This window comes from Budorcas taxicolor, chromosome 7 (assembly GCF_023091745.1).
Source record: "Budorcas taxicolor isolate Tak-1 chromosome 7, Takin1.1, whole genome shotgun sequence".
Lineage (NCBI taxonomy): Eukaryota > Metazoa > Chordata > Mammalia > Artiodactyla > Bovidae > Budorcas > Budorcas taxicolor.
In genome coordinates, this window is record NC_068916.1 from 16,870,411 (window position 1) to 16,883,076 (window position 12,666).

The following is a 12,666-nucleotide window of genomic DNA, read 5'->3' on the forward strand; positions in this document are numbered from 1 at the left end:
TGCCACAACGACTTAGCCTGCGTGCTCTGGAGCTCACATCCCACAACTAGAGAGAAGCCCAAGCACCAGAGCCAATAGCCTGTCTGCAGCATCGAAAGATCCCGCATGCTACAAGGAAAATCCCATGCAACACAGCTTAGACCTTTTGCAGCCAAATAAATAAATATTTTTTTCCAAAAACCCCTTAAAAAAATAGTTTAACTTAAAAGAAGGCAGTCGGTGCAGTGCAGATATGATTTGTTTACAAAGTACAGTGTTAAATAAAAAAGGATTGAAGCAAGAAGGAAGAAAGGGAGGGAGGAATGGAGATAGGGAGGGAAAAACATAAAGAATACATAAAAGGCCCACACCTAAATGTGTGGGTGAGCTCCCACAGCGGCACTATCCATAACAGCAAAAGTGGAAACAAGCCGAAGAGCCACCAAGTGATGCCGGTAAAAACGAAATGTTGTCTGCTCATACAATGGAATGGCATTTGACAATAAAAAGGAATGACATTCTGACACGTGCTACCACATGGACGGATCCTGAAAATGTGATGCATCAGTGAAAGAAGCCAGTCACAAAGGGCCACAAAGTGTGTGATTCCATGTATACAGAATGCCCAGAACAGGCAAATCCATGGGGACAGAAAGTAGACTAGTCTCCTGCTGAGGGGTGGGCGGGGGCGCGAGGAAGGAGGATAGATAATTCTGGAATGACTGCTAATACAGAGGAGGTGATGAAGAGGTTCTAAACTTAGACTGTGGTCATGCTTGTACTAAAAGCCACTGAAATGTACACTTTAAAAGGCTACTTTTATGGTATGAGAATTATACAGCTATAAAGATGCTAAAAGGGTTTTTAAAAATGAATGAATGCACAAGCAACTATGCTCAGTATTTTATAACCTATAAAGAAAAAGAATCTGAAACTGTGCTGTACATCTGAAATGAACACAACACTGTAAGTCACCTATACTTTAATTTAAAAAATTAATTTAAAAGTTTATATGTACCAAGAGAAAAAAAAAAAAAAACTAATGATTTCATCAACTCTTACTGGTTACAGACTATGCAGAGATCTGAAGGCAACATTAAAGACCTGATGGTAAAATGTGAAACAATGAATTAATTATTAGAATTAATCAAAATTAATTTCAGGACAGGGTTTCCCTGGTGGCTCAGTGGTGAAGAATCTGCCTGCCAATGCAGGAGACACAGGTTCAATCCCTGGTCCTGGAAGATTCCACATGCCGTGGAGCAACTAAGCCCGTGCCCCACAACTGCTGAGCCTGTGCCCTAGAGCCTGGGAGCCACGACTAGTGAGCCGACGCGCTGCAACTACAGGAGCCTGTGCACCCCAGGGCCTGTGCTCCCCAGAAAGCGTGCAGGAGAAGCCACTGAAATGAGAAGTGCGTGCAGAGCAGCTAGAGCAGCCCCTGCTCACTGCGGCTAGAGAAAGCCTGTGCCCAGTGATGGAGATTCAGCACAGCGATGAAGACTCGTTAAAAACAAATAAATAAATAAAAATTAATTTCTGTAGGTGATATCAAACTAATAAAAAACAGTGTAAATAAAAATAATCATTTATGCATGGAAATAAATTACTGTACTTCACATTAATGCTAAGAAAACAGCTAATTTGATAATCAACTTTCTAAATCTATGTAATAATAAAAAGTAAACACTCTGCAAAAAAATAACACAATTCTGTAAAGCAATTACCCTTCAATAAAAAAATAAATTAAAAAAGAAGAATGAATACAGAAAGGAAAAGTATCCTTCCCAGTGAGGGAATATTAAGGCAGGTCTCAGACAGGGTGACAGAAGAGGACAAAGGGGGTCCCTAGTGGCCCCCACAAGCTGTGGGCACCCACACAGGGAATCTGAGACCGAGGAGCTCTCCATGGTCCTGACCCACCTCTCTTGGAGGCAGATGAGGGGCTGTGTCAGGGGCAGAAGCAGACAGCACAGTCTTACCCCAGAGGCCTCTGGGAGAATGAAGGCACGGGTAGAGAGTGGACAGACCACAAGAAGGCTCTCAGATGGGCTGGCTGGGCTCAGGAAGGGGAGCAGAGGACCCACCCAAAGAAAGGATGGAGTGAAGGAGCAGGTGTGGCAAGATGCAAGAAGTAAGGTAGGGACTCCCTCGGTGGTCCCAACGGCTAAGACTCCAAGCTCCCAATGCAGGGGTCCTGGGTTCGATCCCTGGTCAGAGAACTGATCCCACATGCCTCAGCTAAGAGTTCGAATGCCACAGCTAAAGATCCTGCATGCCACAACTAAGACCTGGTGCAGCCAAATAAATTAATAGATATTTTTCTTTTTTAAAAAGAGGTAAGGAGGCGCTACAAGGCAGCTACTGAGGCCCTGAGGCCCCCTCCCCACCCGCCCACCCTCAACTCACCCACACAGTTCTTGCCGTCAGTGCTGAGCTCAAAGCCTGCATTGCAGACACACTGGAAGCTGCCCTCCGTGTTGACACAGCGGCCGTGATGGCAGAGGCCACTGGGGGCGATGCATTCATCTATGTCTGGGGGGGTGGGGGGCAAGGCAGGCGGGTGGTCAGCAGGCGTCCTCCCAGGCACCCCCAGACTCCAATTCGGGCCAGAGGTGCAGGCTCCACCAGCCAGGCCCCTGGCACCCCTACTTCTAAGGGACGGCCATACCCAGGCACGCCTGCTTGGTGAGCATCGCCTGAAAGCCCTCATGACACAGACAGCGGTAGGAGCCAGGAGTGTTGGTGCAGTCTCCGTGGTGGCAGGGGCTGCTGGCACATTCATCCACATCTGCGGGCGGAGGACTCTGAGCCCGAGTCTGGCAGGGCGCGCCCCCACCCCCAGGCCAGCCATCGCTCACCAATGCACTCCCCCCGGACGTCCTGCGTGTAGCCCACGTTACACTCGCAGCGGTAGCTGGAAGGGGTGGGGAGGCAGCGGCCGTTGAGACACAGGTTGGTGAAGTGTCGGCAGATGTCGATGGCCTGGTTCAGTGTGGCGGTGCCTGCGGGTGGGGCCGACGGAGGGGGGCGGGTGCCTGACTGAGGGCTGGGCCTCGCCTCTGGGTTCAGACACACACTCAGAGCCCTCATGGCCAGGCTCTCCCACTATAGCCCAGCGTCCTGCCCTAAATTCAGACCCTCCACTTGCCTGAGACCCCGGACCCCCATTCCAGCCCTAGTGTGCGTGCCAAGTCATTTCAGTCGTCTCTGACCCTGTGCAACCCCCTGGACTGTAGCCCGCCAGGTTCCTCTGTCCAAGGGATTCTCCAGGCGAGAATACTGGAGTGGGTTGCCATTTCCTTCTCCAATTCCAGCCCTAGACCCTCACCCAAAGCTCAAACTTGCCTTGGAGGCTGGGATCTCCAATCTGCCCCCACCCCCAGACCTCTGTTAGTACTCCCATCCCCACTGCCCAGGCCACGACCCCCACTCCAAAGCCCAGTCCAGACCCTGAGGCCTGGATCCTCTTTTCCACTGGAGGGGTCTTGGACCCCTCCTCCCAAGTCCTCACCAATGCTGGCATCTCCAAGGCCCAGGCTGGGAACCCGACGACCACTGGAGCCGTGGGGGCTGTGCCGTGCCAGCCCTGGGCCAGGACCCACACCACCAGTGGATCCGAAGCCGGGGAGGCTGGGGAAGGGGCCCAGATAGGAAGGCAGGAGTGGCAGCCCCGGGGCACACAGTCGCTGGAACTCATCTGCAAGGGAGTGGGGTTGGAAGTTAAGCCTCGGTTGTACCCCCGGGTCCCCAACCTGGAGGAAGGTGGGAGGCACCCCCAGCCACTCACCAGAGCCCCGTGGAGGACACCGCTCAGGGGCTGGGCCAGCCGCCCAGCACCTGCCCTTGTCACAGCAGCACTGCCTGTGGGTGTAGTGGCCCGAGAGGTCTCCAGTACAGCGGTCTGCAATCAGCACCGAGAAGCAAGTGCCAGCGCGGTGGTCTGCAGCAGGGGGTGGGGTGGGAGGGGTAGGGAGGGCCGTTCACGTGTGCTCAGCCGCTGTTCAGTCGTGTCTGACTGTTTTGCGACCCCATGGACTGTAGCCCACCAGGCTCCTCTATCCTTGGGATTCTCCAGGCTACAATACTGGAGTGCTAGCCATTCCCTCCTCCAGGGGATCTTCCCAGCCAGGGATCGAACCTGCATCTCCTGCATTGACAGGCAGGCAGATTCTTTACTGCTGAGTCACCTGGGAAACCCTGAGGACCAGTTACCAGACTTCACATCCCAGCTCCACCAGCACCATCTTCAGGACAGACCTCCTTGCCTCTCTGCGCCTCAGTTTCACCATCCACGGACCAGAGATGCTCAGGGCACACATATCAGAAGAATGTTGCAGAGTACACTCTATCTGGCACGTGGCCGATCCTCACTGAGAGGATTAAACCAAGTTTAAACCAAGAGGTAATAAACCAAGATTTCCATATTACCCCAGAGAAGGAGGTTTGGGCTCATGCCAAACAATAGTGTCCCATGCCAAATGCTGGCATTGTCAGTAAGCTCCCTGGGATATTCAACCACACCGAGGAAGACCCCAGGATCAGGGGGTTGCCTCAATGGGAAGTCAAGCTGGATACTCAAACAGAGATGCTGGGATCTGTAGCTGGGTGGCCTTGCTTGCCAGCCCTGGGCATTCTGCAGAAACCCAAGAGGCTTTTAATTTGAAGAGGGACCAGGGGAGCAAAAGCTATGAGGAACCTAGACAGCGCTGGATCATAGAAAAGGCAAGAGAGTTCCAGAAAAACATCTACTTCTGCTTCATTGATTACACCAAAGCCTTTGTGTGGATCACAACAAACTGTGGAAAATTCTTCAAGAGATGGGAATATCAGACCACCTGACCTGCCTCCAGAGAAACCTGTATGCAAGTCAAATAGCAACAGTTAGAACCGGACATGGAACAATGGACTGGTTCCAAACTGCGAAAGGAGTATGTCAAGGCTGTATATTATCACTGTTTATTTAAATTATATGCAGAGTACATAATGTGAAATGCAGGGCTGGATGAAGCACAAGCTGTAATCAAGATTGCCAGGAGAAATATCAATAAACTCAGATATGCAGATGACACCACCCTTATGTCAGAAAGTGAAAAGGAACTAAAGAGCCTCTTGACAAAAGTAAAAGAGGAGAGTGAAAAAGCTGGCTTAAAACTCAAAATTCAGTAAAACTAAGATCATGGCATCTGGTCCCATCACTTCATGGCAAATAGATGGGCAAACAATGGAAACAGTGAGAGACTTTATTTTCTTGGGCTCCAAAATCACTGCAGATGGTGACTGCAGCCATGAAATTAAAAGATGCTTGCTCCTTGGAAGAAAAGCTATGACCAACCTAGACAGCACATTAAAAAGCAGAGACATTACTTTGCCAACAAAGGTCCATCTAGTCAAGGCTATGGTTTCTCCAGTAGTCATATATAGATGTGAGAGCTGGACCACAAAGAAGGCTGAATGCCAAAGAATTGATGTTTTTGAACTGTGGTGTTGGAGAAGACTCTTGAGGGTCCCTTGGACTGCAAGCAGATCAAACCAGTCAATCATAAAGGAAATCAGCCCAGAATATTCATTGAAAGGACTGATGCTGAAGCCGAAGCTCCAACACTTTGGCCACCTGATGAGAAGAACTGATTCAGTTGGAGAAGACCCTGATGCTGGGAAAGATTGAGAGCAGGAGCAGCAGGGAGCAACAGAGGATGAGATGATTGGATGGCATCACCAACTCAATGGACATGAGTTTGAGCAAACTCTGGGAGAGAGTGAAGGACAGGGAAGCCTGGCATGCTGCAGCCCACCAGGTCTCAAAGAACCAGACACAACGGAGCAACTGAACAATAGGGGAGCAGACTGGCAGACTGATAGCTGCAGCCCCTGGGGAGACCGAGGCAGAAGCTCCCCAGCTAGGAAAACGACGGACACACTTCCACTGTGATGTCTTGATGGCTTTGTTCAGATTTCTCGGATTCTGACTCTAAAAGAGCATATTTTAAGGTTTGATAACCCACAAATGTTAGCCGGTGGCCCACAGTGGAAAAACCCCTCCAACCAGCATGGAGGGCCCTTGTAGTCACCCCTGAGCTGCCCAAGGCTGAGAAAACAGCTAGCATTTCTACCTCCCCAGACACACCCCCATGCACCTGGCAGCGGGGGTGAGAGGGTTCCCCAGGTGCATGAGTAGGAGTCAGGGCTCTGAAATTCCAGCATCATCCCTGGCACTCTAACGCGGCTGTGCCTGCCCAGGCAAGAAGAGGTCATCAAACTTGTTCAAGGTCACACAGCTCCTGGAGAGTGAGGAGGGATGGGAAGCCAGGTTCCTGAACCCCAGGGGATCTGACCAAGCAGCTCCCTCTCTAGTAGGGAGGATAAGACAAAATGCAAGTATTAAGCACCTGCTGTGATCAAGCTCTGCTAAGTGGTCACAAACCCAACTTCTCTGCTTCCCTGTGTTTCTGAATGTGTACTTAGTACCCCCTACTTCCGCCCCTGGGTGAATCACTCCATAAATATGTAACCCTCTCCGTATGCTTTTGAGCTGTGCTGTTGGAGAAGATTCTTGAGAATCCCTTGGACTGCAAGGAGATCAAACCAGTCAATCCTAAAGGAAATCAGCCCTGAATATTCATTGGAAGGACTGATGCTGATATTCATTGGATATTCTTTGTCCTTCCAATATTCATTGGAAGGACAAAGCTCCAATACTTTGGCCACCTGAGGCAAAGAGCTGACTCACTGGAAAAGACCCTGATGCTGGGAAAGATTAAGGGCAGGAGGAAAGGGGTTGACAGGGGATGAGATGGTTGGATGGCATCACTAACTCAATGGACATGAGTCTAAGCAAACTCCAGCAGATAGTGAAGGACAGGGAAGCCTGGTATGCTGCAGAGAGTCAGACATGACTGAGTTAGTGAATGGTAAAATGGGTAAGTACTGCCAGTAATCCACACATAAGGCAGCTGAGGCTAAGCAGAGAGGTTAAGGAACTTGCCCTGGGTCACTTGGAACACAGAACTGATTGCAAGCCCATTTTCAGAGGACACTTGACCTTGATTTAAATCTAGGCTCTGCTATTTAGTAGCTGGGAAAGGCCCCCACAGTCCAGGGCACGTGCCCAGAGCTAGTCACCATGCCAGCTAAGATGGCCCCGAGAGGTGGAGAAATAAATAGGTCTGGCACTGGCCACGGCACACTGGCAAAACACCAAACACAACATTCTTGGTCCTGCCTGGTAGAGATCCAGCCTGAGGGGCCCAGGTGGCGCTGGAGACCTGCCAAGCCTACCTCACCTCACTAAACCCAGGCTCTGCCCATACCGCATCACAAGTGTTTCTGGCTAGCCCTGTCAGCTACCTCTAAAGTCTAACGAGCAGCTCATCAAGACAGCAGGACGGGGAGAGAGAGCCCAAGGATCCCCCTGCCCCAGCCAGGGGGTGTGTGGGGGATTTCAGGAGGGTGGGTATCCAGGGGGAGGCACAGACCAGAGGCCTCCACCCTGGTGGCGGGAGGATGAGGGGTCCGGGGAGCTGGGTGTGGGTATCTCTTCTACATGTGGATTTGGCTCAAGCAAACCTCCCCTCTCGGGGCCTCAGTTATCTCAAAGACAGGGTGTGGGGGAAGATGCGTACTTCTTTAAAAGTCTTCAGGAGAGGAAAGAGGGATACAGAGACTGGGGCCAGTGAAGCCAATGGGCAGAAGGACATACAGATGGAGGATGGAGGACAGAGAACCAGAGGGGCATAGAGATGGGGGCTAGAGGGGCAGAGGGGCATAGAAGCAGAGGCCAGGAAGGCAAGAATGACCACCAGCCAGTAAGCCAGAAGGACATAGAGTCCAAGGGGCAGAGGGGCATGGGGGAGGGGGAATGCACTGAAGCCAGGAGACCGGCATAAGAGACCAGAGAGCTAAAGGCCTTAGAGATGGGGGCTAGAGGGGCTTGCAGACTGAGGTCAAGAGAGCATAAAGACCAAAGTGTAAGGAGTCAGAATTTCTGAGGGGATGGAAACCAGGATCCAAACACACAGAAGGACATAGAAATTAAAGGGCTAGAGAAGCCCTAGGGCCAGAAGGTTGCAGAGGTAGATGAGCAAGGGGTCTGTCTACTGCCTGGCATCTGCCCTTCAGCCCCCTACCCTACCCCGAGCCCTGGCTCACCTAGGCAGCGAGTGCCATCCAGGCTGCTGGCATAGCCACGGGGACAGGTGCACACGTAGCTCCCGACTGTGTTGGCGCAGTCACCCCCGGAGCAGAGGCCTGGCACACTGAGACATTCGTTCACATCTGTACAGATCGATGCCGGGTCAGAGCCAGGCAGGGTCCCCCACCAGCCCTCTCCCACCTCCTCCTCCTCCCTTTAGGGGGAGACTGAGCCGCTCAGAGCAGAGCAGAGAGGAGGTCCCAACTTGAACCTCTCCCCGTCACCCACCTTCACACTTGGCGCTGTTCTCACTGAGCCGGTGTCCAGTGGGGCAGCGGCACTCAAAGGAACCCACCGTGTTGACACAGCTGCCCCCCTGGCACAGGCCTGGCACAGCCTGGCACTCATCTACATCTGCAAGGGGATGAGAGGCCTGTCAGAGGAGGAAACCAAAGCTCCCAAGGGTTCCCACTCAGCCCTGATTCCCAGGACCTCTGTCTTCATGCATTGGCCCCCTCTACTTACCTTGGCAGGCCCCCGTGTTAATACTGGGGATGAAGCCCCGGCGGCAGGGGTGTGGCTGAGCTGGGCAGAACTCACATGGGAAGCCCCAGGCCCGGCCCACAGTGGCACAGCAGAGCGCCTTGGTGCAGATGATGCCTGTCAGCTGGTGCTGGCACCCCTCAGGGCCCACTCGACCAAAGCAGGGCCCTGTCCGGTAGTCTGCAGGGCAGATGGATGTGGCAGCTGGCCTCAACCTGCCCCACCTCCCCCATCGCCGTCTGCATTTCCATCCCAGCAGGCCCAGCACAGGCCTCCACCTCTCTGGCCTGGACTACTGTTGTGGCCACCTTCCCAGCCTCCCTATACTAACGCACCAGGTTTCGTGTTTTTTTTCCCTGTCCCCTAGCCTCTACTCATTGTTCCTTTCCCTTACCTGATGAACTCCTATTCATCTTTCAAAACCCTTTCTCTCCAAAGCAATGTGCAACCAACCTCCAACAGAAGCCAGGACCTCCAAGCCTACAGAGCTCAGAGCATGTCTGGAGAGCCTCCCCACTCCCCCAGGCCCACCCTCCCTGCAGGCTTGGGCAGGGACCCATGGACGCCCTGCGAGAGAGCTGGTCCCATCCCTGAGCAACCTCTGGCTCTGCCAAATCTCCCAGACTCCGGGAGGGACCCAGCATCCACCAAATGCTCTGAACCTACAATTCTTCATTGCTGAACCCCCGCCCAGCTGAAGGTGGTCTCATCAGTCCCCCCACCACCGGGCACAGGCCCAGATGTGACTTCCTGGCTCCATGCTCCAGATGGCTCCAATCAAGGGGCTGGCATTGGACCAAGGGAAGCCCCTCCCAGAAGGAGAAGCCAAAGCCAGCCCCCAGGCCCGTATGGAGAGGAGCTCTGACACAGTCCTGACTTCCCTAAGCAAAACAGGGTTTCCAGACTCTCACCTCAACCTCCCAGGACCCTGGAATCCCCACTCATTCTTGCCTAGCACCCAGCCCTGCCTCTCTCTGGGGCCCCCACCTCCCAGCCCCCACACCAGGCCCCTCCTCTCTCATCCTCCCCACTAACCTTTACTTTCCCTCAGCCACCCCGACTGCTCCCCCTCTGTCAGCCCCAATTCCAACTCTGTTTTCTTGCCAAATCCAGTTTCCCAAAGCCCACCCTGGAACCCAGGCAACCCATAGCCCCTCCAGCTTCTGATTTGTGGCTATACCCTCCCCAAACTGGCTCCAGTCACAGATGGGCCTCAGCAGCAGCCCCCGCACTGGGGTCAGTCCCAGGGCCCTGCCTGTCTTTGCCTTTCTGGGCAAGGCACTCTGGTGGCTCACTGGCCTGGGTATCGCCATCGTCACACACTCCTTTTCACCTTCTCCTTCCCTGTTGCTCGTGGATGGGCTCCATTTCTTTGGCGGACCCTTAAATCACCCCCCCTTTTTTCCCCAAGAACCTCAAATATCCATGGGGCTTCAGACCCCATAGATGTGGCAGCCCCAGACCTGGGTATCCAGCTGCCTCCTTGGTGACCCACAGGTTCCTCAGCCAACACTAAACCTGAGTGTCTTGCCTTTCCCTGCACCCACCTGCCCCTCAGTTTTCAGAGCACACCTGAGGTTCAACACTATCTCCATCCCTTGCCGCCCTGCATCCAACTTCTCATTGCAACCACTGTCTTTGCCTGGGTGACAGCCTCCCAACATGTGACTCCTCCCACCTCAGCCTGTGGGGTCACTTCGACAGTAGGGGTGCAGCATAAGAGGGCTTGTCCATCTCATGAACTCCAACTTACCCCTTCCTACAGGAAGCCCTCCCTGATTTCCTTCCCGGGAGCAGACAGTTTCTCTGCCCTTCTGAGCAGCAAGGACAGCAGAGAGGATGTCTACTGGACCCTCCAGGGGGTCCAACCAAGTCTCAGGAAGTGCCCCTTCCCTGCTGATCCCTTCCCCATGCTCAGCTTGGTACCTCTCTCACACTGAGGCCCCATGAAGCCGTACACACAGGCACAGTGGTTTGGCCCAATGCAGCGGCCCCCGTTGTGGCAGCCGTGGTCACAGACAGCTGTGGAGGAAGGGAAGGGGATGGCCTGAGGTTCCCCAACAGTAGAAGAAGCTGAGGCCCGAGTGAGCGTTTCTTCACACAGGAATCCCCACAACCCAGCCCAGACCGAGGGATAAGATTGTAACAATGAGTGTGTCCCCTCCAATCCTGGTCCCAGAAGAGGGGCCAGTGGGCAGTGGGCAGACGATAGCAGAGACAGGTCTGACCTCTGGGTTCCCAAGCCCAGGTGTGCATGGGGGGTACTTACGTTGCCCACACACGGTGCCTGTGTAGCCCCTCTGGCACAGACAAGACTCCCCTCGACAGCTGCCCCCATTCATACAGCTCACACTGCACCCTGACCCTGTGAGCAGGGAGCAGGGCACACACAGGAAAGCCCTGAGATAGCTGCTCAAGGCTCTGGGAACTAGAAGTGTCCAGCCTGGCTCTGGTCCTTCAGCAAAACCAGCCTGGAAACTTCCAGAGGCTTCCAGAAGCTGCTCACCTCCTCTTCCCGCCCCTGGGGTGGGGGGGTCACTTCCTGCTCACCTCGGCTCACCCCACAGCTGGGGGCCAGCTTCCCATCAGCACAGGCACACAGGTTGGGTCGGGAACAGAAGCCCTGGCCACAGGCGTGCCTACAGATGGCTGGAGAGCAGCAGGTGCGGTCAAGGCCAGGATTCAAATCTTCTGCCATCCCCACCCCCTGCGGGCCCGGAGGACTGAAGCTCTGCTGGAGCCACGGGGAGACAGAGGTATTCTTTGGGCCTGAACTACTGAGCAGTAAGGACAGAAGTTGGAGGGTACTGGTGTGCTTGCTGGCTGTCGTGCTGGGGTAGGCAGGCGGTGAGAGGGAAGGTCTCTTGCGAACAGAGTCAGATTCCAGACCCACTAGAATAGGGTGCGGGTGGAGAAACAAAAAGAGACAGAGAAAAAGACAGACAGAGATAGACACAGAGACAGGGACTTTAGAGAAAGACCAAGACAGAAAGACAGGCTGACAAGCAGACAGACACAGGGAAGCTGTAAGGCAAAGAAACATGATTGGGTGGCTTGGGATCCTGAGGACAGAGGCAAGGGCCAATTTCATGGCTTAACTCCTCACACCCCCACCCCCAGCCCCCTAGAAGGCAGCGGCACTCACGCACAACACACTGGTTCCCACCAGGCAGCGTCCTCCAGCCAGGACAGCAGTAGGCATGAAAGCGGGAGCCGCACACGTTGGGCCTTCAGGAGAGCAGGAGAGGCAGGTGAGCCCCTACCTGGCTGGATGTCCCCTGGGCCTCGTTCTCCCACCCAGCAGGATGGCCCAGCCCAGGCCCAAGGGCCTCTCAGCATCCCGGGTACCACACACCCTTGCAGGAAGCCAGGGCTGCCACGCCTGCGCACACTTCCGAGACCGGCAGGCTGCACAGCCCCATCCCAACGGCCCTGGACACCCGCCACGCACAGCAGGGCTGTCCAGGCCAGCAGGAGCCGAGCCAGAGGGCCCCGGGCCACAGTGAGGGGGCTGGTTCCTCTCCTTGTCAAGCACGGACCCTCCAGAATCATGATACGTCCCTTGGAGGCTGCGGAGAGGAGGCGGAGTCAACCTCAGCAAGAAGCCCTTGGGCACCCAGAAGAACCAGGAGTGGTGGGAAGGCTGCCAGGATTGAGAAACTGGGTGCTGATGGGGGCCCAGGGAAGCATCCAACCCCAACCCGCAAGCAGGTGAACGAACAGTCAGGGAAGGCTTCCTGGAGGAGGTGTTACGCCTCAGTGATGGAGTCAGCTGAGAGGAGGGTGTCAAGGCAGGGACAGCACCCTGGGAGCACAGGCAAGAAGACCGCGGACCTCTGAGTGGAGGGGAGGGGCGGGTGGCAGCTGTGTTTCAGGAGTGCATACCTGTGTACTGGAGCTCCCACTTGTAGGTCAGGGCAGTGGAGAGCCCTTGTAGGACTCTAGGCGGGAAACAAGGACAGAAGTGGATGTACGCCAGCGTGCAGGAGGGCATATACGGGCCCCAGAGGAAG

The 12,666-nt window shown here is 54.4% G+C and overlaps 1 protein-coding gene across 1 annotated transcript in view; it reads right to left on the bottom strand.

Moving 5' to 3' along the window:
• Positions 1-12,205, bottom strand: part of FBN3 (fibrillin 3) — a 67,212-nt gene extending 55,007 nt beyond the window's left edge. The window contains exons 1-13 of the mRNA XM_052644404.1: positions 12,009-12,205; positions 11,799-11,881; positions 11,204-11,302; positions 10,923-11,018; positions 10,580-10,675; positions 8,636-8,833; positions 8,399-8,524; positions 8,128-8,253; positions 3,770-3,922; positions 3,494-3,679; positions 2,841-2,984; positions 2,651-2,770; positions 2,389-2,514 (exon numbers count right to left, since the gene is read on the bottom strand). Coding sequence (XP_052500364.1) covers positions 2,389-2,514; positions 2,651-2,770; positions 2,841-2,984; positions 3,494-3,679; positions 3,770-3,922; positions 8,128-8,253; positions 8,399-8,524; positions 8,636-8,833; positions 10,580-10,675; positions 10,923-11,018; positions 11,204-11,302; positions 11,799-11,881; positions 12,009-12,205 — 1,750 coding nt within the window. The remainder of the gene's footprint in view (positions 1-2,388; positions 2,515-2,650; positions 2,771-2,840; positions 2,985-3,493; positions 3,680-3,769; positions 3,923-8,127; positions 8,254-8,398; positions 8,525-8,635; positions 8,834-10,579; positions 10,676-10,922; positions 11,019-11,203; positions 11,303-11,798; positions 11,882-12,008) is intronic.
• Positions 12,206-12,666: the final 461 nt, after the last annotated feature.